At 37.2% G+C, this 27,257-nt stretch overlaps 1 protein-coding gene across 1 annotated transcript in view; it reads left to right on the top strand.

Moving 5' to 3' along the window:
• LOC118251415 (ankyrin repeat domain-containing protein 31) overlaps positions 1 to 27,257 on the top strand; it is a 52,881-nt gene that overhangs the window by 7,834 nt on the left and 17,790 nt on the right. The window contains exons 6-17 of the mRNA XM_050716397.1: positions 2,010 to 2,152; positions 5,326 to 5,470; positions 8,202 to 8,263; positions 9,635 to 10,094; positions 10,774 to 11,019; positions 15,588 to 15,719; positions 16,883 to 17,025; positions 19,459 to 19,631; positions 20,114 to 20,207; positions 20,936 to 21,017; positions 23,795 to 23,891; positions 25,710 to 26,757. Coding sequence (XP_050572354.1) covers positions 2,010 to 2,152; positions 5,326 to 5,470; positions 8,202 to 8,263; positions 9,635 to 10,094; positions 10,774 to 11,019; positions 15,588 to 15,719; positions 16,883 to 17,025; positions 19,459 to 19,631; positions 20,114 to 20,207; positions 20,936 to 21,017; positions 23,795 to 23,891; positions 25,710 to 26,757 — 2,825 coding nt within the window. The remainder of the gene's footprint in view (positions 1 to 2,009; positions 2,153 to 5,325; positions 5,471 to 8,201; positions 8,264 to 9,634; positions 10,095 to 10,773; positions 11,020 to 15,587; positions 15,720 to 16,882; positions 17,026 to 19,458; positions 19,632 to 20,113; positions 20,208 to 20,935; positions 21,018 to 23,794; positions 23,892 to 25,709; positions 26,758 to 27,257) is intronic.

Raw genomic sequence — 27,257 nt, forward strand, 5'->3', positions numbered from 1 at the left:
CAGTCTGTGTGAGCAAGTGTACTAAAGTACAGTAGTTCCAGTTTTTGGTCTCATTGCTGCTTCCTTTTTCTGCCTTTGCACCTTTTGCCAGGCCACGGTTTCTTAATCCCCCAGGCTCTGGCATCTGTCTTTTGGTGTGAAAGGAGCACAACTGCACAAAATGTGCTTTGTCTGAACTCTTTGAAAAGATGGGAAGCTGACCTGGCCCTGCTCCTTTCTTTTACAGTGAGGGAGGTGTAACCAGAAAGGAATTGCCAGACCCGTGCCATTTTAAAATCCACTTTCATCTTACACTCTGGAAAATCACTGTTCTAATTATTATATTCTGGCCCTGTGCCCCGTCTTTTCCTTTAAAACCCTCCACCAGTAATTAGACATATCTTAACCTCATCTTTTTCATTCCTGCTCCACTTCATTACTCTGCTTCAGAACTTTACTGAATACCGGAGGTTGATTTTTTTTCCCCTTTTATTTTCCAGACATTAGTATGAGGGATATGGAAAGCATGAAGGAGATACTGTCTGTGCTCTCAGTTTGAGCCTTGGTTCACAGTCCGTTTAGGGAGCAGAAAAGTATTTGCAATGAAGCTTGTGCTTCTCTATAGTCTCTGGAGAAACAAGTTGCTCAACTGTAATGATTATCTATTAAGCACATTCCAGGTGCAGTTTTTGAGGGGACTATTAATATATCAGATAAAAGATACTTTTAAATGATGGGGAAATAGGTACTTTCACTTAAGTGTCCTTCTTTCTCTTTTCCTTAACAGATTTAAAGCTTTATCTCCAGAATATAGAGTTACTAGAATTTCTTAATGAGCTATAGATGCTCTATTATATTGTTACTGTCAACATTAGGCAATGTAGTTAGAACTTAGCTGAGTTTTGAGCATTTGGGAACAAAGCCTAATAACACAAAGTTTTTGGACAACCCAATGCAATATCCTGTGTACATAATAAACACAATTCTGTGCAAGTATACATTATTCTGGGTTGGGTAGTGTAGAAGAGAGCCTCAAGAGTTTTAACTTTCCAATTAACAGAATTTCACTTAATGAGAGCAGAACAGTCTTAATAAACAATTTATCTCTAGTGTGCAAATTAAGGCCAGACAACCTTCTAGTAATGGAAGATAGTTGAAGAGTAAGGCTGGCCATCAAAATGGACTTCTGTAAGGAATGCTGGTTTGAGAGGTGGGAGATAGGAATTGGAGGATCCTCTGCTTTTTCTCTTTTCTCACTGTACAAAGAAAAATGTAATAAAAGTTTAAGGAGCTGATGCAAAGGTATGCTAAACCCAGTTCAAAGACTTGCGTTCTACCTTTTGTTTTTCCTCAACACCTCCTTCATGGGGTATAATTGTTCCATGGACCATGAAGCTAATACCATGGCTTATTCCATACAGCTAGGAATGGATATGGAACTTCAGTAAGAATTTTGTAATGCTTTCTTTAGAAACTTGAATTTGAACCATTCTTGGATAGAGTTAAAAAACATTTTTGGAGATGCTGCCTTGCTGTTTCAAGTTGCAAATATATGTTTCTAAGATACGGCTTTATACATAACTCCAGGTTTTTATTTCATCTCTTCTTTCTCACCTGCCCTCTTGATCATGGCCATATAAATAAAAGGACATCCTGGAAGATTAACTTGTTCTTAAAATAGCATATACATTGCCTTCATGGTGAAATTACTAAGGTGGAATAATTTTTCTTTTTTTTTTTTTCTCAAAAGAAGTTTCAAAAGAACTATCAAATCTAAAACTAACATTGTTATAGCAGCACGTGGTTCTTCAGTAAGTGCAGATTTTGACAAAAGACTGAGAGCTCGCAACACTTTTGATATTTTAATAAATATTTCTTTATACAACTTACTGTAAAATGCATCAGTTTTCAACTTGTCAGTATGTCCTGGAATATTTATCAAGTAGAAAATCTAACACTGACCTATTTTTTTTATAAATTACACAAATGTGAAATACAATTTTCAGTTGTCAGGATTTCTTCTTTCATAGGCTGGACTGCACTACATGAAGCAAGTGTACAAGGCTGTTATAGGATAGCAAATGAGCTTTTGAAAGCAGGAGCTGATGTTAATGCTAGAGGAAGTGAACAAATAACACCGTTGCAAGATGCAGTTAAGGAAGGCCATTATGAGGTATATTCCAACTTTAATGTAAATTGTGGTTTGGGAATAGAAATTATTGTTGTTAATCCAGAAAGTTATGTAGTTTTATTACATGTGGGTTTGTCCTTTCAGATTATGTGTTAATTCAGGAGTGAATAAGTCTTTTCTGCCTAATTTCTGTTCAAACCATTGCACGTTTTACAAGATTTATCCAATAGCGGAAGTGAGTTGTTTTTTATAACTGTTTGGAACAATGGCTGAAGTGCTGAGGAATAGGTTCCTGCTGTTTAATGCTACTTATTTCACATACCTTATAATCACTGCAGAATCATTTTATGACCTGAGCACTCTTTTGGAGTTTTAATATGTTTTTTTTTTCATGTTTTAGTAAACATGCATGTATGGTGTGCAGCTACAGGTATACACAGACGTTTTTTGGGTAAAAACACATTGCATAGACCGTCATGAATACATGCCTTTGTATTTTACATAGCCTTAAACAGAAAGTCAGCTGAATATTCATTGTGAATTAGTTGTAACTGATGATGGTAAATGCTATGGTTTCATAGCCTGTGTCTGAATTCTAGATCCTCTTTCAGTCTGGTAGTGGTTGCCTTCACCTGCTTGTGTCCGTTCCTAGAGTGGCCCAAATTCCTGTTGCAGTTTTGCATGTTGCTTTTACCTGCTGGCTGCTTCTTTCTCTAGAAGTGCACATCTGCTGCCTAACATTTATTCATTTCTGTGATTTTTTTTAAAAAACTTTTGTACGATATAGTAACTTTTGTCCCTAAGCCTTTGCTCTCTTTCAGTTTCCCAATCAAAATAAGACTTAATCTGTTCCTCTCCAAGTACTGCTGGATGAAGAGCGGGCTTTTGGATAATATTTTTCTCTGAGACCAAGCCCCAGGCTTGGTTTTTACCTGCAGTGAAGAGATTGCAGACTCTTGGGGGTTCATGAAATATTTCTGAGATCTGTGAAAGTACCTAAGCCACTGTGTCCATGGTTAGGCACGAAGGACTCTGTGTCTGCACAAGTAATATTTGAGGATCAGCAACTTGAACAGTGTTGGAAAAACACTGGTCTCTGCTAGGCCATTTGAGACGCATCTGCATTGGGCTTACGTGGCAAGGTTTTGATAGCAGGGGTGGCCTCTGTGAGCAGAGCCCAGCAGCTGCCCCATATCAGATCAGAGCCAGCTCCAGATGGCTCCAAAAGAGACGCGCCGCTGGCCAGAGCTGAGCCATGAGCGATGCTGGTTGGGTCTCTGGGAGAGCAGACTGAAGAAAGGAAAAAAAAAAACAACAAAAACCATGCTGCAGCACAGCAGCTGGGAGAGGGGAGTGAGAAGCAGCCCTGCAACCCCCCAGGTGAGTGCGGCAGGAGGGCAGGAGATGCTCCAGGCACACAGCAGCAGTTCCCCTGCGGCCTGTGGAGAGGCCCCTGGTGTAGCAGGCTGTCCCCCTGCAGCCCATGGGTCCCACATGGAGCAGATCTCCACGCTGCAGCCCGTGGGAGGGACCCCGTGTTGGAGCAGATGCAAAGGGTGACCCTGAAGGAGCAGTGGAGAGGAAGCATCAGGGACTGACTGCAGCCCCCATTCCCTTGTGTTACTTGGTGGGAGGAGGTAGGAGGCAGAAGAAGGTAGATGGGGGGAAGTTGTTTGTGTTTTGCTTTTATTTTTTTCACTGCTCTGGCCTGCAAGTGATAGGTAATAAATTATATTATTCTCCCTATGCTGAGTCTGTTTTGCCTGTGACAGTAATTGGTGAGCGATCTCCCTGTCCTTATCTCAATCATTTAGCCTTTTCCATTTTATCCTCCTTTCCCTTTGAGGAGTGGGAGTGAGAGAGTGGTTGTGGTGGAGTTTGGCTGCCCAGCTGGGTAAAACCACCACAGCATCAACATCAGTCAACACAAAGCTGTGTTATGAGTTATGTGAGCTGGTATATTCACAGGGAATGGTACTGCACAGCGGGGCTCAGAACAGCTGCATCACTGTAGTGGTCTGGCAGGCTTAATTTTTGCTGCTTTGGTAATATGGCATTTGTATGTGCTTCTTTAAAAGCTACTTTTTTTGTGTTGTGTTACTACTGTAGACTGGAAACACAGCTTTTGACTGCCTTATTCCTTTCCCCACCTGCAATATTGCAGAATTAATTTCTCATTTCACAAAAATGGTAAGCATATGGAAGACTTTAAGACTTTCTCATAGTAAAATTAAGGAGGAGAGCATACAAGTGTGATGTGCAGCTCAAGACCTCATTAAGGAAGAAGTTCTCAACATTCCTGGATGAAAGAGTTCGTAGATATGGGACAACTTGTGAAGCCCAAGAGGGTTTTTGCTGTGAATTGAATACCTTTTTTATTTGCTTTGTTGTTAGAAGAATGTATGAATTGAGAAAACTTTGCTAGGAATTCTGTCAGTAGCAGTCTGCTTAGAAGGAATGAGGGGCTTTAAATGCACGGGTGAGGGATAATAGATGATAATAGATGTGGAAGAGAGATAAAGGCAAAGGTACAAGTAAAACAGCACTAGTGCTGGAATAAGATTGCAGCATTAGCCACAGAAAAGAAATCATCAGATTGTAAATTTTCCATGTTTTAAAAAAGTGTTCTTTAAAACTAGATGGAACATTTTGCCGAAGTGATCGTTTCTTAAACAACAACACAATCAGGCTTTGCATTTTGTAAAGAAGCTGAAATGTCAGTAAGACTGTTTAAATGGGTTTCCTTTGACCTGATGTACTTTATACATCTGAAATAGTTGTCGATTCCCTTTGCAGGCACAAGAGTCTCAATAAAGTACACACTTACAGTATAACTTATTTTCTCCCAAAGTAGATGTCTTAAGTAGGTAAACTGACTCATATCCTAAAATTGCTTGTTATTTTCCACCAGTTAAGGACTTAAGGAGTGATGAATCCTACCTTATGTTTTGGGTGGCCTTGGCTTAATGGCATCAGGTTAATCACTGGAAACAATTTTTTAAAATAAAAATAGTAAGATTTTAGAATAATGATGCATCTAGGAGAATACTTAGGATACATTAACTAGTAGAGGGAAGGGCTATTTATTGTAGGCTTTAGATTTATTTTTAGTTGCTCATGTTCTCAAGTATATCAGAGGGAAACATGTATAAGGAAGGAGTATGAAAAATATTGCCAGAAGAGAAACAATCTCAAAAAAAGCCTTGTTTTTCTAGGTGGCAGCATTATTGCTTTGGTATGGAGCTGATCCCTTATTAAAAAATGAGGGGGGGAGATGTGCATTAGAAGAAGCTTCTGACCAATCTATGAAGAGACTGCTTAAAAGCTATCTAGTGAAATCCAGAAGACATTCGGTATCAGGTGGGTGTCCTGGTTTCAGCTAGGACAGAGTTAATTTTCCTCCTAGTAGCTGGTAGTAGCTGTGTTTGGGATTTAGGATGAGACTAATGTTGATGTCACACTGATGTTTTAATTGTTGCAGAGCAGTGCTTACGCTAAGCCAAGGACTTCCCAGCTTCTCGCTCTGTCCTGCCAGCGGGCAGGCTGGGGGTGCAGCAGGAGCTGGGAGGGGACAGACCCAGGACAGCTGACCCAAACTGGCCACAGGGGTATTCCATACCATCCGACGTCATGCTGAACAGTATATAGGGGTGGCTAGCCGGGGTGGGGGGGGCGGCTGCTCGGGGATTGGCAGGGCATCGGTCAGCGGGTGGTGAGCAATTGCACTGTGCATCACTTATTTTGTACACGTTATTAGTAGTAGTACTATTATTATTATTATTTTCCTTTATTTTCTGTACTAATAAACTGTCTTTACCTCAACCCATAGGCTGCCATTTTTTTCCAATTCTCTCCTCAATCCCATGGGGGGTGAGGGGAGGGTGAGCGAACGGCTGTGTGGTGCTTAGCTGCTGTCTGGGTTAAACCACAACAGTGGAGAGAACTGACATATTATCATTATTAAACGAAGGAATTCAGAACATCCATTTCACAATATTTCCTTAAATATAGCTAGTAATTCCACGGACTTTGCTGTCTGATGTTGCAGAGAGCACTCCTTACCCAGCACAATTGCTGTATGCTGGTGAAGTATAAAAGACAATGGTGTTAAGCTTTTTCTTGGGCTGGAGCTACCTCTAAATTTTAAATGAAGATGTGAAGTACAACAGATGTTGCCTATCTAAATGTAAGACGGAGCATGGCAGGACTTGCTGAGATATGACTGCGTTATGGCTTAGGGCTAGGAGTAAGATTTGGCTCTAAACTGGCATAGAGACTGAATTTAGAAGGATTCATGAGGTTAAAAATGGAGGATCTAGGATTAGACCTACATCTGAGTTAAGGCCTTAGTTAAGGCCAAGCCTTAACTGCTCATGTTAGGGCAGGGACTAGGGTTAAGTTACAATTTAGGGGTAATACTAGTGTAGCTGAGGTACAGTAAAGGCTCAGTTTGCAGGGTGTTGGTAGAATGTGTAGGCTAAAGTGAGAACTGGATCTCGTACAGTCTTAGGAGGTAAGCTGAAAAGACAATTCAGAAGGGGCTGTTTGGTCAGGGGCAGATATAAAGAAGTGCCACAAGGTAAGCCTTGATTAGAGGTGGAATTAGGACTCTTGGACACTGATGAACCTGTTTGGTCTGTAGCATATTTCAGTGTGGAAGGAGCACCCAGAATAAACTTAGAGTCAGGGCTGTAAGAATCATAGAATGGCTTGGGTTGGAAGGGACCTTAAAGATCGTCTAGGTCCAACCCCCCTGCCATGGATCACTAAGTCAGGTTGCTCAGGGCCTCGTCCAAGCTGGTCTTGAACACCTCCAGGGATAGGGCATCCAGTGCTTCTCTGGGCAACCTGTGTCAGCGCCTCACCACCCTCTGCGTGAAGAACTTCCTACTAATCTCTGATCTAAATCTCCCCTCTTTTAGTTTAGAACCATTCCCCCATGGTTTTGCAGGACTAGGGAGTGAGCAGAAGTCACTGGCTTCAAATATGAGGGAAATAAAGCTGCTGTCAGGGATTGCTGTACTTGGGAGCTTAAGGCTGCTGTACTACAGTTTAAGGCTGCAGCCACCAAAAATCATCTTGACATTCTGAGCCTTACAAAGATTGGTGGGATAGAACTATGTTCAAAATTAGGGTTTGGATTAGGATTTGGCCTAATCAGTGTTCAATAGCTGGGCCATTGGGCTTGATTTAGGACTAAGACTGGCAGGGACCACTGGACTAACAGTGATCCTAGGGCTAGGGTTAACATCTGGTAAAGGAGATTCCCAGAACTGTTAAGAGAAAGAGTTGCCATGCTGTGAAATGCCTGTTAAATTTAAGGCTGGTTCCATCATGGGTAGTTGGGCAAGAGTTCATGTTGCAGTGAAGGTGACAAAGGGTGATGAGCTAGATTTTTGTTCAATGTGGTGTGGCCAGTCTAGTTTTAAGAATACATTGGAAAAAAGTGAATACGTAAACTTACATGGATTGAGTAAGTATATTAATATCTAAGGCCAGAACTTGGTAGCTGCTGTACTCCTTTTATGCCATTTTGTCAGCACAGAGAGTAGCTGGAATGCGCAAGCAATCCACCAGTAAGGCACTGAATTGGTGCTAGGAAATATCACTCCTTATTTTTATACCAACAGCTTGGCTTTAGCTACTTCATCCCTTTCCCTGCCAAAGTATGCTATGCAGGTAAAGACTTAAGTATCCCACTATCACTGGCTTCAGGAAAGTCTGTTGGGGACCAGAGAAGCCTATCATAAGTTGGGGAAACATAGTAGCTCCTCTAAGTTTCAAAAAGAATTGCTAATATCACTAATCTGAAAAATTTGGAAGCATAATGTCAAACTTTACTCCATCCTCTTCTGGTTTGTACAAAGTCCCTTCTGCAATGAAGATCGGGCTCCAATATTTGGATATGTATTTCATATATTGGTATGTTTTATATTCTAATAAAAACCCTGTGGCTTAGTAAGTTTTCTGGGTAGCTGAATGTGGTAGGTACTGTTGCACAAGATTTTGGACACAATATGCTATATGTACGAAGCAAATAATTATGGTCCCTTTTCAGTAATTGTTTCCTTCTGTCTTATTTTGTTTTCAGGTGGAGATGATGCAGAGAATACATTAAGTGCTCAAAGCATAGATGATACAAACCTGCACCAGGTACATCTTTACAAAGAATTCTGGTGTTAATTTGACGCTGGACTGTTATGGGATTGCTAGCTCTCTTCAGTAAACTGAAGCAGACAATTGTTTCTGAAATGTATTTCAAAAACAGCACGTAATGTACTAGATGCTTTGTATCCAGCAGGGACTGAGGTAGGGTGACATTCAACATTATGCAAACAGTTGCTGATCCTTGATGTTACTTGGGATAAGCTGCAGCCTCATGAAGATGCAAGACAGAGGCAATCAGCTGCCTGTCGTGAACAGTGGTTCTTACTGAGTTTTTGCAAGTGCTGCAGTGGTAATTTACAACAACCATGGTATATCGGTGCCTCTTAGTAATTGTAGAAACCTGACTGAAACTGCAAAATGTTGTCTGGTAGTACTTGGATAGCTGCTTCTTGCACCCATGCATTAAATTGTATTTATTGGGTTTCCGTAGGAAAAGATTAGGCAGCTACTGCCTTGCTCAAGGTTGCAGATAGCACAGTTCAACATACTAAGCTTACTCAAGCATCAAAGTTTTTGCTTAAAATGAACAAAGAAATTTGGTAAAATTTACAAAAAAATATACAGTTCTTTGGGATTTTGAAGGCAGAAAACTGAATGGGAAAAAAATCAAAAAATACACATTCAAAAATGCAAATATATCTGTTATTGATATAGCAGAGGCTACAGCCAAAACTAAAACTACTCAGAAATAGTGTCACTCAGAGATAATTAATATGAGAAGCATTTGTCTTCTTTATATCCACCTGTATACCAAGGAACAATTAACTTACAGAAAACGTGTTTCCCTGATGCTGGATGTAACAAAACAGGCATCACTGTTGCTATTTCCAGTTATAATTGTTGCATTCCAGTTAAAGCAGGAAAACTGAGCTTGCTAAATTGGACAGGATTGCAACAGGAACATGAATTCAACAGTAATAACAATGAAAATCCATTTAAAAAAAGAAAAAGGCAGAAATGGCAGAAGTTCAGCAACTTCTGCCCTAATAGGGGAGGTGATCACCAGTTTGTGTTTCTTCACATCATTGGTTTCTGGATAAAAAGTGTCTGTACAGCATTCTGAGACTACTGATTTAACAGAACCTGATTCTCAGTTGATATTTGCTTTGACTTCCTCTCACAGTGTATCTGTTGTAAAGTAATAACAGGAAATCTAAGAATTATGAGAGTGATCAACGTCTCAAGCAGAGTAACAGCAATAGTTTGACTGATGGGAATCTAAATACTGATATGAGAATACCTTCAGATCAAATCATTTTTTTTGCAAAACTTGACAAATCAAGTTAAATTTAATGTTGATGGAAATGGAATTAATAGGATCTGATTTTAAAACTTTCTTTGCCTTTGTTTGAACAGATTTCCTTACAGACAGATGAGTCTGTACCAGCATGTGCGAATCTTACTGGTACAGGGAGTGCAGACATATTGCAACAGACTACCGTAAATGAGGTGCAAAACATTCATATCAATATATTGGACGGTGGAACCAGCTGCATTGAACAGACACCTCAAACAAATACAGAAGCAATCTTAGCACGTCAGCTTTCAGCAGCTACTAGTGGAGAAAGTGTTTCTAGAAGTCTTTCTAATTCTACTGGTGGTGCACTAAGTACCATTGAAGAAAAGGCTCCACAACCAGAGAAAGGATGGAGGATCCTGCTTAATGCAGAACAAAGTGCTGAAGGCTGTCACACTGAAGCAACTGAAAATGCTAGTACTATAGAGATCCAGTTTACAGCTTTACAACTCCATGAAAAGGAAGCACATCAAATTAAACATAAGAGACAGGACCTTCAGGAGACCAACTCAAAATCAGGTTTGCATTTCAGTATTAAGGCAGACAAGAAGGCTCCTTATTCATTTCAGACTGTGTAAAATGCACAGAAAGAAACCTCCCAGAAAATACCTACAATGTTTTTATTTGTAAATAATTATTTTATCTGTTTGTTGTAAGCATTCTATGTATTTTAATTAAAAAAAAAACAAAACACACACAAATGAAAAAAAAAAATCACAGCTGCGGATTTCCAGAGCATGTTTATTGCCATGAATAAATGGCAAAAACATGGAATATGTTTTGGTACAGCCCACCGTGCCAGATTAACTATTTGGTCATTTTTGCTTTTTTTTGGGGGGGGGGTGCTATTTTATATACAAGTCTCCATTGTATTTATCAAAATGCGACCAGAATGTTTGTTACATTAATTAGAGCGAATTTCTTAAGCACCTTATTTTTTTTAATACTTACAAATCAATAAAGGCCCTTTTTTCACAAAAGAATCTTTGAACTCTTTTGGATTCAATCTCAGTATATTAACATACAGTGAATAGCAAACAAACTATTTATTATGTTAAAGTATTTTCAAAAATTGAATGAGTACTGCAGTGGTATTTTAACCTAGACTAGGTGGTCATTTTAACAAATTTTAACATCATTTAACACATTACAGTATATTAAGGCATAGTTATTCCAAGTTCTTTTGTTAAAATGACAGATGAAGGAGGGTTTGCTGGAATGAATGGAATAGAAGGCACTGAAGAAAATGAAGAAGGAAGTAGAAAAAGCAATGTGTTCTCACAGTTTACTGAAGCAGAAGAAATCCAAACTAAAAGAATGAGATTAGACCTACAGGAGACAAGCCAAAAGAGAGACTTGTGTTCTAGTAGCAGTAAATACAAGCTTTCATCTAATCAATCACAATTCAGTCAAGCATCAGAACAGCAAACATCTAAGAAATCAGGTGAAAGGTTAATTATATTTTATTGAAACAGTGTTGCTGTTTTTTTTCCCAGACATATAGGAGGAAGGCTTCTTGTAATACCAGAGCAAAAGCATGGAAAAATATGAATAGCATACTAAAGAAATAGTTTTGTGAGCTCCAAATACTTGAAATATTGCCAGAAATCAGTTTTACAGAATGGGTATTCTTACTCTGTTTTATGTACATAGCATTCATCAGTCTTTTCAGCATAGTAATTGACGAGATGCAGAATCATAACTGGGAACTTTAAATAACACTAAATTGATACCTAGTTAAATAAGTTACTTAAATGAGAGTATAATACTAAACTGGTCTTCAGTGAGGTATTTTATATATCACAGGTAAAATTGACTCTCTGTGTACCTGACACACATATATTCACTTATATTTTTATATACTATATATATTAGGCACAAATCAGCATACACTCAGGCTGAACTTACTTCCATAGGGTAAGAAGTTCTCGTGCCCTGCAACAAGCTCTTCTGCTGCTCATATATCTTTCTGTTTAGAAGTTTCATCACATGTGTAAGACTTACATTTATTTTGAAGTCTTGCCTTCACAATAAAGCCCTGATCCAACAGATTATTCATCATAACCCCCAAGTATTTTTCACTTACATCTTTTTGGAGAAACTGACAGGTTTTTTTTGGAACCACCATACTACTCAAGACTTATAAAACCAAAACCCATGGTGAGATGGGATGCCTCCTCTTTCAAAACATTTGAATGTAATATATCTGGACTGCTGATTCAGAAATGTTTATCTTCATTACATTTTGGCATTCTTCTTAATTTGTGTTGAAATGAAAAGTACCGTGTCATTAAAAGTTACGAATTCCTTGTGTAGCTTTGCCTAGATGCATAATGGAGTATTTGTCTTCATTGTTATCTCAGAGAATTCTGAAATTTCTGTCTGGTAATTACAAGTTTGAGGAATTTGTTTTTGCTTTAATATACCTGTAAATACTGCCTTTTTAGGGTCTTTGCTGGCTTTGACTGTCTCCTTGTATTCCTTTGTTTTCCATATCATTCTTCCACAACTTATTTGTATTTTCTATTATACACTTCCCATTTTTTTCATTTTTCATTTAATATTTCACTCTCTTCCAGGCCTCTAACCTTGCCTTCCTAAGCCAGACTTGATATGGCTTCTGTGAAAAGTAGTTGTGTCCTGCAAAACATTATTTCTGTTTCTACCTTCTCTGGCAACAACTGACTTCCTGTTGGTGACTTTGATCTTGATGCTTACTAGTTTTATATGTTGAATTAAGGAATCACCAACCAATCTTGGCAATGTCCTGTAACAGTCATGATGCCATGACAAAATTAACAAGTAAACTACACAAGGTTCTTGCTGATCTTTTCTCTTTGATAGTCACAGTCTTCTTGTTCTCTTCAGTCTTCAGTTGTACAGAATTCTGTTTCCTTATTCCGTCTCAGGTGGTTGCTGTTTTTCTATCCATCTCAGGTTTCTGTTGTCTTGAGTTTCTGGACTGCAAGCTCTTGTATTCCTTTGGAAGTGAAGGGGCGGATGGAAAGGAGTCCATGCTTCTTTCTACTTACTGTTCTCCAATATTTGGCAGTGTCAATACTTAGCTTTCCTATCTCCAGATTGGTTCCTCCTGTTGTAGGAAACCCTTTTTACATCATTCTGGAAAGTAAACATGGCACAATTGATACATGGCACCATCTGCTTCTAATTATTGCAAGGATAAACATTGAACATGGAAATCATTCCTTTCTCTCCGAATGTCCTTCTCTGCAGCTCCTATGCTTCTCTCAGTATTTATAGTAAGGTATGTACACCTTGATACATTTTGGATTTTATTTTACTTTACATGTTTTACCTCCTTTACATGCAATTCAGAATTTTAATAAAATTTATCCCAAACATCGGTCTTACGTTTTGGTCTCCTGTGGAATATCATTTCACAGATCACTTTATTTTTTAGTTTGTTTTCAAGAGAGATTCTACAGGTAGTATTTTTTTCTGCTAAAATTTAATTATTTCCTTCATTGCAGAAGAATGTTGCTGTTTGACAGGTCATGGGAGAAAGTGTAGCCCTTTTTATAACTGAACGCATTAATCACTTTGGAGACTGGGAAAATGGCATTCAGATGCAGCAGAAAAAGTGGAAGATGTAGATAATGTTTCCTGGCTTGCAGCATTTTCATGTTTTTGCTGTCTCATGCCTCTTCTTCATTAACTGGCTTTTGTATCGTAGCTGCTTGTTCTGTGTCCCAGTGACCTTCCTTATGCTATTTTGTTCTTGAATAAAAAATTCCTATTCCTAAATGATCACATACACAGTGCCACTTCTATCTACATTCAGTCACCTGTTAGGCTCTCAACATTCATACTGTGCTTATACAGAACAAAGGTACTTCTTATAGTTTGATTTGTGGGAAAAATTACTCATAGGCCAGTGGTGAAGTATACTAATATCTGAAGAAGCTGTTGAAGTATTGCCGCCTAATCAAATCTGACTTGGCTACTGTAACCTCTCCACCTTGTCTTCTGTGTTCTGGCAGTTACTGGATCTTGTATTTGCCAAGATCCTGATCCTTCCTGCTTATGATACACCTGGCAATGTACTCCATGGAAAACTTTGTGATTCACATACCAACGTCCCATTATGCTTTTGCAAATGTTTCCTAACAAGCATGAAGAATACTGTTGTGCATCACAACTTAACTGGAAAACTTTGCAATTATTTCTGTTCACTTGCAGCCAATATTGCTAAGGGTCGTTAGCTTAATGTGCTATTGTGCACCCTTTTTTTTTTTTTTCCTCCTTCATCTCCATAAAGAGTCCCTAGGACATTTCCCCATGAATCAAAGGGGAAAAAAAAAAAAAGCAAGGACCAGAAAGTGGATGATTGCTTTGGGAGTTCAGACCCAGAAGCTTTTAGACAAAATACAGTACATTATCTTACAGAAGAGTAGGTCTCAGGCTGGAGGAGTATTTCAATAATGTGCTCCCTTCTGCATGCTCTAGGATCATAGTTTTCATTTGAAAAAGAAAGTCTTCAGCTATTCTGTTTGCCAATACAATGTGGGCCAAGTACACTCATTACAAAGTTGGCAGCCCAAATGCCTTTTGACAGGTTATAATGGCCTATGTTGAGCTCTGTGCTGCCATGGTCTCACTGCAGCAGGATCTGAATGAGCTAAAGTTAATATGGATATATCCTCACTGCATGTTTATCTTTAATATGTTTGCAATATATCTTTCTTATGCTTCCAAACAGTCCTAGATGACAGGCTCAGTAGTTTACAATAAAGAAAATCTTGGAAAGACAGATTTTCCATGAGGCAGAAGGAACCTAAAAACAGGCAGCTGTCAAATCACAAAAGATGTTTGATAGCAATGGTTACTGGTAACTGGAAATATCTGAGAAGACAGCTTGTCTGATGAGAGGAGGAAATGGGGATGCAGGAAATACTTGTTCATATAAATACTTACAAAAAAATGGATAAGATTTGCAAAATTCTTATTTGAAACCTGGTTTTTAGATGTATTTCAGATTTTTAAGAAATCGGGGAAAGAACCAAATGAATTATTATTATTATTATTGTTGAAAATGTGATAGCACAGTATTAAAACAGTAAGAACAGGAGTAAAAAAAAAACAAAAAAAAAACCTAACGTGTGGTAGAGCTTTTGAAGATTTATACATGCTTTGAATATTGATACATGTCTTTTTGGTGTCCTTACTCCATGTGCAGAATTAATACTTTTTTCATCTGCTTTTTTTCTTTGTATCACTTCCAATTTTATGTCTGTTACCTGAAGCCTGAGAATTAGGACCTATTTGATCATATGATACTATTTAAAGCAGACATTGTTTTGTGAACCAGTAAGAGAAGGATTAAATCAAGTTTATTTATGCTCATGAGTCCAGTGCTGCGCTGGTTTACTTAAAAGGCAGTTCAGCTGTGTTAGTTGACATTAATCAAAGATATAAAATTAGTCTACAGGACTTTGTCACACCACAGCTGTAGAAATATCTTCTGTAGAAATGTATGGCTTCCATAATACAGAATCCAGAATGGAAAAGTGGTAATGGTCAAGTCTCCACTTTTATGTACTTTCTTAAATACTTTTATTTGCATATTTAATATGTTTGGCAGGTATGCCTGGTAACTTACAAGAAATTTGTGGAGAAATGTGACAAGCTTCCTACCTCTATATATTATAAAACTGTTCAACATTGTTATCTTTACGGTTCATCCCTAAATCATTGTACCCTTCTTAAGTCATCTAGATCTGAACTGTGTATGTTTTGGCATAGAATGTGTTGTTTTCCACTCTATTATGCAGTACTTTTCTAAACTTTTGATATAGTCAGTCAATAGCACTGAATAATTAAGGACATAGTATTCCACAAATTTACATTAATCCAAATGAGTTAGAAAACTTAATCCCTTTTATAATGAAACATTTTTTATTGTTCGTGTTGAGCATCCAATATGTGTTCAGAATCTCCCGTATCTAACAGAAAGGAAGATGTAATTTTACATGTTACCTGTAAATACAACAGGTGGATCAAAGAAGAAAAAGAGAAATGCAAAAGGAGAAACTAAGCTGCATATTGCAGCTAGGAGAGGAAATTTGTCTTTGGTGAAAACTCTGATATCATCTGGGATCTGTGTCAATGAGCAGGACAATGCAGGTTTGAATATGGCTCTCATAACTTGTTTTAGATATAATTTTATGTAACGTGTATATTTGGCTTTATGTAATTCATTTAATTTTAATTTAATTATGTATTCTTCATTTCTTTTTGAGATTCTTGAAACTGTTCAACCATAATCCTGTAGAAAATAGCTTCTCTTCATTAGTGTTACACATTTATTAGATAAGCACAGTTTGTATTTTTTTGTTCAGATGTATTTATAACAATTACAAAAAAGACATATTAATTCTTTGAAATATGTTATAGTGTTCAGCAGAGCAAAGGTGCTTTTATGACTGTATATTAGTGCTTGTAAAGCCATATATGCAGACATACATTTCTCACATACAGCATTTATATGAAACCCTTATAGTGATGGGGTGTGTGACAAACTGTGGAGAGTTGTTCTATTTTTCATATTTATGACAACTTGAAACTCATTTTTTGTCTCCTGATTTGTGGGCTTATTGGTAAGAGTAAGTGTGTCTACTTTAGTATTTGATTCCAAACTTTTCAGATGGGTAAGGGAGAAGAGGGGAGGAAGTCATTTAGTAAGTTCAAGCAGCCAGTGAACCTCTGGATTTGTCACAGCATGGAGCAAATGCAGCCTTTCCCTCAGCAGGGACATTAATCAGGGCATGCTCCTCTGTTGAAGAGCACACTGTCAGAGAGTGTATGGAAGGTTGGTATCTATGAGACCTACAGCCTCTATTAAATTTGATTGGAATTGACCAGTGGCCTGGGAAGTTCAGAGGCAACTGATGCTTATGCACTTGGTGATTATATACTCATTTGTGAAGCACGATCACACGAATCTTATTTCCTTAGGAAATTTTCCGTGGGAAATAAGGGTAAAAATCATGTAAGTTTTTAACTCTTTCTACTCTACTTTTTTTGTTTGTTTCTTTTATTGTTTCTAGTGGTGTAGTAGAGAAGTAAAAAATATTTTTCTAGCTAATGCTGGATACACTTTTCTCTGAAGTAAGCTGAATTACATGGGAAATAATTTACCTTAGCATGATGATTCTTTGTTTAAGGTTAATCTTAAACAAAATAGTCCAATGTGGATTTTAAAGCAAACACAGTGAAATGTGTAATTGCTAATTAGTGATTTGTGTGGATGTTTCCAAATCAGATCCATGTCGTCTTGCTTTGATTAGGTTGGACAGCGATTCATGAAGCTTCCAATGGTGGTTGTACTGAAGTGATCTTAGAATTACTGAAAGCTGGTGCTAATGTTAACAGCAGAAGCATGGATGGTGTGTTGCCCATACATGATGCAGTTTCTGGCAATTATTTGGAGGTACATTTTTCTTTTAAGTTACATTACCTAAACCTGATGTCCAGGAGTGGGCCAGCAAAGTAAAATGCTGGTTTAAATAAGAAAAGTCAGTTACTAATACAATTTTAGTATTTTTAGTATTTTTAGTGTATATTTATTAGGAAATAAATCAACATTCTTTGAGTTGATGAAAATTTGAATAATTATTATTTTTCTGTAGTGACAATTGAAGCTGTACGGTCAATTGACATTTTCAGTCCAGTGTACAAATCAGCAAAGTTCAGAAGCAATAAATAGTTCTCTCCCACATATTGGGATTCTTTAAAATAATACTAAAACATTGAGCATTCTAAATTTGAATTCTATAGAGGTGTTTTGAGTTAGATAATTTTCCCATTGAAGTAGATTAAAGCAAGCATAGTTTAACTCTCAAAATATAATTTTTAAAGGAAAATCATATTTAAAGACAAAGAATGGATTTTTCCAAAAATTTAATCATTTCAGGCAAACGTATTTGCCTGATTTGATCAAAAATCAATGAATAATTCTGGTACACCTACACATCCATATTTTGATAAATAGAAAATTAATCAGAAGAATTTAATTAAGTTTTCATGAATACACTTCCTATCGAAACATACAGGATTTGTAAAGGTGTTTCAGAAGGCAAAATACTGACTAAGAGATCAGAGGTGTTTTGTAGGCTAGGGAAAGAAGAAAATCTTTACCCATTAATGAAAAAATGGTTGCTTTTTAAACAGAAGGCTTTGTTCATTTTTTGATGGTGTTGGAGGTTTTTTTGTTTGTTTGTTTTTTTCTTTACACTATGTAAAATAAGAAGTTAAAGAAATATCACAATAACCAAAGAAAATACCAGATTTATTTAAAAAGTAATTTAAAAATATATTCAGTCATAATTTTTCCCTTTTGTAAATCTTTCTGAACCATGAATATTTGCTTGATGCCCATTTAAAAATATTTCAATTTACTATTAAGGAAATCCATCCAAAGTTAAACTTTATTTTAAGAGTGTGGAAGAGATGTTGAAGTCTTTACAACAGACAAAGGTAGGGATACATTTCTAAGAGCACTTAACACTGCATGTATCTTACAAGAGTCCCTGCCAAAGGCCAGTCTTCAGTTTGGAGCTCTTCAGTGATCACGCATAAAACTAGTTCAGGGAGCTGAACAAATGAAAAACTAATCCTCAAAAAACAAGGCTTAGTTTAGAATAGCCCCTGAGCCAGTTTAAGAACTGTGCTAGTGTAAGGGAAAGCATGGGTTGGGGTGGCACATTGTGGGTAGTGTAGGGTTAAGGCAACCCCAGCACAGATGGGATAACTGTCTGTGGAAATGTGACCTGTATGCATTTGGGTTCTCCCACACTGGAGAGTCCCAAATGCAGGCTGGGACTTCCTTATAGCGTGTACTTGGGGTTTGTAATGTGCAAGGTAAGAAAACAGTTGTGGAAGCAGCTTTGGATCCATGTGTAACTGGTAAAACACACTCCTCCGGCTCAGCCAAATGTCTGCATTTTATTTGAACAAACAAATAAAATGTTTTTTTTGGCACAGTGAGTTCCAGGGAACTGAGCATAGAAAGATGATGCCAGATTGACTCAAATGTACCTCCTCTATTCCCATCAAAAGAGCTGATTTTTTGTTGTATTTATCTTTTCTGTGAGGCATCCCATTTATCTTCTCTGTGAGGCAAGATAATATGAAGGAGGCGATTTCACAGTCCTGGTGCCTAACTGTCAGTAGGAGTTTTGAAACATACAAACTGCTATTCAGTATTTGTGGGCAAAACCAATAGAGGATTATGACTGATTATGCCACTACTTTAGAGGTAGCACCACAGATTTTGAAATTCTGTGGGGTGTTCTTTTGATATTTAACAGTATTCTGAATATTTGCAATGTAAGAAAATTAGAAATGTTAAAAATGAGAAATCATACGTATGAAAATTCTTTACTATCTAACCTCTGGCCCCCTCAATGCTTTCATATGATCTCAGTTTTAAAGGGAAATGATTCCACAGATGCCACTAACCTCTTTTCCACATTTTAAAATTAAGCAGATGTATAAGTGATTTTGAGTTAGAAAAGAAATCATCAGAGCACATAGCTGAAAAACAAAAACACTATTAAATGTCTTGAGGAAAAAATCCACTTCTTTTCTGCTCTTTGTTCACAATAAAATTCACCAGTTTCTATTAATTTAGGTCTAAGATGTTTTTTAACTACTGTCTAGTGATTCACAACAAGTTGCCCTTTTAAAATTTGTTATTATAAAGAAAGAAGTATAAAATAAGAGCCAGATAAACTTGGCTCTGCATGTGTAATAGGTTTTAGGGTACCTTATTTGTACCTTTGTTACTCATGGCTTACCATAGATAGTTGTGGTATATTTCTACAGCAAGAATAATCACAATACAAATTATAATATGTAATAGGCAGCCAGGATTCTACTAGAGCATGGAGCAAATCCCTGTGAGAGAGACAGTTCTGGGAAAAGTGCTTTGGATGAAGCTTATGATGATGAAATGAAAGAACTGCTTAAGTCTTATGGTGCTGTTGACTCTGTACTTCCTGTTGAAACTATTGAGGTTACAGGTATGTTGGTTTGGTAATGTAAAAAATAGGATTATCATGTAAAACAGGATCTGTAGTCGTAGTGCAAAACTGTACATTAGATTTCTGCTGATTTGCAGAGCTGCATATTGCCTGGCACAGGTATGTTTAACTCTGTTAACAACTGATGGGGATTTATTTATTTATTTTCAGAAAATAGGATGCATGATGGTTTTTTTTCTTGAGAATCTAAGGAATAAGGACATATTTGGCTCTTTAGATTTTCATTGTCATCCATACTTCCTTTTACAGGACCTTTGTGTTTTTTAAAAGTTGTAGCTTTAAAGACTATGCTGCCTAAATACGATCTCATTTGCATATACAAGATATTTTTTCATAGTATGGTCTGCCATTACATTTTTGTAACCTATACGAGCTCATCTAACCTATGGTGCAATTTCCTCCTGCAATTTCATTTTAAATTATATTTCTTCTTCTTCTTCTTCTTTTTTTTTTTTTTTTTAATTGCAAAGAGAGGAGTTATCTTAGGTCAAGAAGAGCAAAAAGTTGTTTTGAGTGCTGCAAAAATGATGATGCAGCTTTGAAGCCACAATGTGAGAAATCCTGTGTGGTGAGTATGGACAATAGAAGAGTTTTGTTACAGTGCTTCATAGTGGAGTACTGTATAGCGTGATTTACTGACTGAATAACATAAAAATGTCTGAATAACATTAGAATCTATGTAAAGAACAGTATCATGCTCAGTAAACAATAAATTTGTGGATTATCACTTCTCTCAGTTCATGATTTCCATGTATTTATACTTATTGTGCAAATAGTAGGCAACATACAGACTTTTTTTATTCCTTATATGAATAGAAAAAGGTGAGGAATTCTGAGTCTTTTCAACATATTTCCAAAATGGCTCTTTGAAAGTGTAATGATTTTTCTTCATAATGAAGGCATTTAGAAATTGTTTAATCTTAGTTTAAAACACCAGCAAAGATTTTTGCACAAGTTTTATCTTAGGAGAGCTCTTGCTCATACCCGTAGGCTATGTGTATGTTGTCTAGGTGATAATGTCATGGTGAAATCACTGTCTAATCCCTGCAGTGCACTCAGAGGTGGGACTCTAAGCAAAGACAAGTCTGAACCTGGGCAAAACCAGGCTGTGAAAGCCCCTTGCAGAGTATAGCTTTGGCACTACGTGTATCTATCATATCAGTGCCCCCATGACCTTCTCACAGAAGCTGCTCCCTATCTGGAATGACTTGAGTCCACCAATACTTATCCTACCACCATGCAGGATATGGTGCATTTGGCCCTACTTCTTACTATAATTCTTGTATTTGTTGACAGGAGTCTGTTGTAGCCATACAAGATACCAAAAAGAAGCAGAAAGAACTGTTGCTATTTGAATTGAGAACTTCCAAAGATGCAGGTCGATGTAAATTCAAGTTGTTTCAGTTATTTTTTGTAAATATCTAATATCATCACTTTAGAAATATAATTGCAAGTAACAAGTAATAGTATTTGCATATCTCCTTTGGAACATATAGCATGACAATAAGAATTTAATAACAGTTCCCAGATAAGTGTATTTACTGGAATAGAATCATAGAATTATAGAATATCCCAAGTTGGAAGGGACTCACAAGGATCATTAGGTCTACCCAAAAATCAGAATTCAGACCATGTGACTGAGACCACAGTCCAAATGCTTCTTAAACTCTGATAGGTTTGGTGCCCTGACTCCCTAGGCAGCCTGTTCCAGTGCATGACCACCCTCTCAGTGAGGAACCTCTTCCTGATATCCAACCTGACCCTCCCCTGTCACAGCTTGACTTCATTCCCTCAGGTCCTATCACTGGTCCCCAGAGAGCAGAGCTCAGCGCATGCGCCTACGCTCCCCTTGTGAGGAAGCTGTAGACTGTGATGAGGTCTCCCCTCAGCCTCAACTTTTCCAGGCTGAACAAAGCAAGTGACCTCAGCCACTCCTTGTATGTCTTCCCCTTTACTTCCCATTTACAAAAGAATGAATATAATAATAAAAAAGGGAAGCATGCCACTTGGAGGCATGGAAATATTATACGTTTCAAATCAATCATATAAGTAAGGATCATCAGATAAAAATGCACACTATTGGTCAGTGACAAGTATGAGATTCTTTTGGAGCCCCTCCATGAATATGAATATGTGCCTGTAATAGTAAAAAATAATGGGTGCAGCATTTTCATTCTTGTGCAAATGCACTTTCAGGAGCCTAAAATAATTTATAAGGGTAAAAAATATGGCAAACATTATTGATGATGGGCAGTTTCAGAAATGCTGGTGCCTGGAGGTGTAATTTGTCTTAGTCTATCAAATCTCAGTTCAGATTAGTCTCAAGAGACAACTAAGTGACCCCGACTTCCTAAAACATTGCGATGCTGGTGCTGCATAGTTGTTTGAGCATATTGTGTCTGTGCCACGACTGTTTAAGTGGCAAAGCTTGCTGCAGGAAGACTTTTGACAAAAGACTCTCCCCAGCTGCCTCTGCCAGCTAGATGGGACTGTGTACTTTGGAGCAGATCATGCACATGAAAAAGTTTTGCTTCCTGACAGAAAATAAAATTTTATTTATTTATTTATTTCCCTGAAAATAGCTTGGAACTTTCAAATTATATTTAAAATATACCTTCAAAAATAAATGTGAAATATGGAATTGTGCAGATTTGTAGTCTCCAAGTCAAAAGTATGGATTATGAACTATTAATTAAAATCATATTTGCTTGAAAAATGTTTGACAAAGAGACATATGATAGGCAGAAATCTGTATGCATGTTAAAGCTTTATGCATGATAAAGCTGAAACAAAGATCTATGCAATTTCATAAATGAGGAAAATAAGAAGTATCAGACTATTACTGTTTAGGGATATGAATGAAATGAACATGATGACTGGTATAGACTGCTGACTAAGGCACTAATAACGTAGCACCTCTTAAATGAAATCATGGTTACTGCTTGTGGAAAAGTACAAGACTGAACAAGAATATAGGATTATAGTGACAGCATAGAATAAAACCATCAGGGTGTTTACATGCAATACAATTTACTCTAAAAAATAGATTCAAATTCTCTGTTGAGTTATCTTAAGCTTACACTTGAGGGTGGTGAGGCACTGGAGCAGGTTGCCCAGAGAAGCTGTGGATGCACCATGCCTGGAGGTGTCTAAGGCCAGGCTGGATGGGGCTTTGGGCAACCTGGTCTGGTGGGAGGAGTCCCCGCCCATGGCACAGGGGTTGGATCTAGATGGTGTTTAAGGTCCCTTCCAACGCAAACCATTCAGTGATTCTATGATTAATAAGAGTAGTATTTTAATATTTTTTCTATTTTAAAAAATGAGTACTGGCAGATACTGTGAAATAAGTTATTGGAAACAGAAATGCAATTTTAATCATATAATTATCCAGTTTCCGTGATAATGGAGATTTCATATCTCCTCTTTTAGAATCTTAGAAATGAGATTATATGTTTACTGTATTATTCCAGTGGTATCTGCTGATCATGACTTCTGAGCTCTCTTTTTGATATATGTCTAAGAAAAGAAGATATCTAGAGAAGAAATTTTAATTGTTCCTCTTATTTCAGAAAAATATAGCTAACAAATGTGACAATTTCTAATCATATTTTGTCTTGTACTATGTATTAGATAATATGTAGGACTGTGATATGTATGTTTTTAGCACATATTTAACTAAGAACAGTCTAAACTCATCAAACTGTTTTATAATACTAAAATATAGATGTTTTAGCCACTTTCTTACACTTGTGTAACTTCTGCACATAGCCTCACATACCATTATTATGTTATGCAACTCCTTGCAACACAAAGAAACTTAGAAAAAGTTTCAGTTCTTATCAGCCACAGGGCAGTTCTTTAATCTGTCCTGTTCTCATAACAACTTTCTAGGCTAGGCACTTGCACTTCAAAATTTTCTGATACTCAGACTACTTCAGTTTAAATTAAACTTGTGTTTAATTCTTCCTGGGAGCATTTTCTTTGGAAATACTCTGCTTGTAAATAGCTTTTAATGTGAATGACTGTATAAGGTTATGCTGTAAAAATATGTTTGTACTTTGGCTGTGCGTTTGCTACATCAAAAATGTTATTACTATTATCATTTTCTAATGCTTATTGCCATCATAATTTTGATTATATCAAAATATTGGACAGATATGTATGTCCAAAGGCTGTGTCAGATACAAAATACTTTGAATGAAATGTTTGCAAAACAGAAAACAGAAAGGGATGCCCTTGCTAAAAAATACAGGTACGTGGAATATAAGGTTTGTATTTACAGGAATTCTTTAAAGCAGATGTAATTAGAAGTATACAGTAGTGTGAAAGCAAAAATAGGTGCTCTTCATTCAGATTTTGCTGAATTTTTATCAGTATTGGTTTCAGTTACTTCCAGTAAGAGGTAAATTACACAGAATGTGTAAATAAGACAGTTTTATGTGAAGAGAAGTTAGGGTTCCAAGCTATCCTTGTGAACAAGCTAGTGGCTGAATTAAAAAACAACATAATTAATTTAATATTTTCACGGTTTTGTCTGTCTTCTAATGTTGAGAATGAAACTGTTCTAGAGAAAAATGATAAAAATTTCTGGGTATTGCAGATACCCTGCAGCTAATGCAACAGCTGTCCATCAACAGTAATGAGCCAAATTACATTATATTTCCTTTTTATTATTTATATGGTATAAAGTTTAAAATAAACTAATTAACATCTAAGCTTTTGCCACTCAAGATATGAATGTACAGAAGATGAGGAAGCATCATCATATTTTTTTATCTTTCTGTTATTCTGTTAGTTGGCCCAGGGAGAAATACTACTAATACTTCTCTATTTCAGTATGTTCCTTTGAAGATATTAAAATGTTTCTCTCACCTAAGAAAAAGGAGGGGAAAAAAGCACTGTATTTGTCAGTGGCTGTAAATTGCTTTGCCTTTGTCATTCTATTTTCACCATCTTTGCTTTGTACTTTCTCTTCAGTTGCAGCTTCTTTCTGTATCTATTTGGCAATAAAGCAACAAAACTTCCCAGAGAAACAGTGCTAGAAAAATGTGTGGAGCCTCCCAGGCTTCTGTGGTATTCTGTAGTTGTCAAGGCTTACTAATATCAGTGATCAATGATATGCTGATACACTGATCATATCCTGGATTCTAAGCACGTGACAGCAAGCAGTATCACAGTACAGAATGGAACACCAATACGGTCACATTGTAGTTTAGCTATCCTTGTTCTGTACGAGCTAGTCTTGCTGTACCTCTGTCCTGATCCCATCTACAGTCTCTCTTTTCTCAGGTTGGGATAGTGTTACTTGCATGGCATCTCTGCTGTGGGTGGTGTTAAAAGCAAACTGCACTGCTGTTCCTTTGCCCACACTTTGTGGTACTCTATCTTTCCAGCAAGGAGCCAGAGCAATGGTGCAATCAATTATGTCATGAGGGGAGATGAGGAGAAAAGAGTATTAGGCCATGCTGATGGTTCTTGTGCCAAAGTAAGTGGGAAAACAAGGAATTCCCTTCTAGCAGGAGGTGAATCCCTGGAAAGAATCTTACAGGGAGACCAGGTCAACTAGGAAGCAAGTCCTGATGAAGGGAAAGAGATTTCCAAACTGGCATACAACATCCTAAACTGCTTTTGTCTGAATGGTCATGTGATATTATTACAGTTTTGGTGTTCACTAAATGTTTTACAGTGGAAGACCATAAAAATATCTGATAGTACATCCTTTAAAAGCTTTGACTTCAATGAACCATTGCTACTTGCAATGATAAAAGGCTGGCCAATGGCAATAGAGACCCAGGTTAGATTCTATGTGTTAAGGGTGGTATAAGGTTTTTGCTATAGTTTTGATGCTTTCATGCTACTTCTAGACAGAATTCTGCAGTTTGTTGTGCATGAAACCTTGGATCTGAACCATTAACTTTATACATGATTAAAACATTGCTCAAATTTTAGATGTTGGCAAAGTCCTTTGAAACCTACTTTGTTTTTAGTGAGTTACATCTGTTAAACTGTTTTTGTTCTCTGTTCATAGTAACTATGGGGTCTTTAATAAGACTTTTCTAATTTTCTGTAGGGCTTCAGTGGAATCTTTTAAGAAGGGAGCACTGAGGGAACAAGTAGTTAACCTTGCTTCCAGGCAAAAGAGTCTGTTGACTGTTGCCCAAAACCAGAAGGAGTTAGTCCAGAAAATACAAAATTACAGAAAAACAAAGCAAGTATTCAGAGCAGCTCAGTTAGAGGACCAAATCTCAAACATAGTTTTTTCCTATGGAAATGGTAAAGGACAAGGTTTAGCTGCTGATGAAATCATGCATCCTGATGTAGTTACATCTGATACGGGGCTTGGTGCCAGCATGGCTAATGGAAACAGAGTAGAAGCACATCTCTCTTTAGAAAATAGGTTTTCAGCTCAGGAATGCAGCCAACATCCAAACAACTGCTTGGCTGAGACAGAAGCAAATAAAGAAGCGATTAGAAGCAAAGAGGTTTCTGATCATACTTCAACATCTGAAAAGACGATAAGAAAATACCCCTTCAATACTATGTCAAATGCTGTAGAAGTGGTGACAGTGCCTTCAGGAACTGCTGGTTCCACTGCTGAAACAAAGAATTCACAGCAAAACGGCATTGATTGTGTAGCAGTTGCAGAGCAAGGACACAAGTCTTTAGATCCCACTCCAGCAACAAACACATTAAATATTTCAGAAGCCCAAAGCACTGTTGTCAATAACAGTGTTTGTCAGCCAGGTGGTGACTGTCAGCAGGTTCTTACAGATGAGGATCTACACAGATACGTAAATAAGAAGGAAGCTTTCCAGCAACAGCAGCAGCAAGTAATTGTGTCAACATCCACAGAGAACTTTCCAAATACTCTGCAGAAAATGATCTTTCAGCGCAGTGAGAACCCATTTAATGCCAACTTAGTGCTTACAAATCTTACATCAAACACAGATTATCCAGCAAACCTTAGTAAGAAATCTTCCCAGGGCTATAGTTATCAGGAATGTGAACAAAAACAAGTGAAGTATGAAAGAAAAAACAAGAAGAAGCTCCAGTTGATAGATCTACTTCAATTGGGAAGGATTAAGCCAGGAGAAAATGTTTTAGAATTCAAACTGCAGGTAATTGTTGAGATATAATAATGCTAATATTAGCAAATAATGAAAAAAAAATGGGGAAACAGCAGTCTGTATCTTCAGCATTTGGTAGTGAAAATTTGTATGCATTAGTTACAGATAATCTTTTATGAGTTTTAAAGGAAAATGTTAAGTATAATGTCTTCTGTTACCCCATGACTTTAACACCCCAGTCACTGAATGTGTAATGTTTGTGTTTAACTTTTCATTATCAGTTTCTTAGTATTTCCTGTTGCTAAAACCAGAGTGGAATTGTTAGTTGTGTGTAATTGTGTAATACCCAGTTTTCAAATTGAAAGGAGGGGGTACATTCAGGTCCTTATGACAATGTGATTTTTGAGGCAACTGTCAGGTCCCTCAAATAAATAAATGTAACACTAAGGATTTCACTGTGCCACAGCAGACATGAATGCAAGCAAAATTACTTGCTTACATGCCAACTGGTTTTGGAGTCTGATGCGAACCACATTTGCAAAAAGTAAAAG

This window comes from Cygnus atratus, chromosome Z, assembly GCF_013377495.2.
Source record: "Cygnus atratus isolate AKBS03 ecotype Queensland, Australia chromosome Z, CAtr_DNAZoo_HiC_assembly, whole genome shotgun sequence".
Lineage (NCBI taxonomy): Eukaryota > Metazoa > Chordata > Aves > Anseriformes > Anatidae > Cygnus > Cygnus atratus.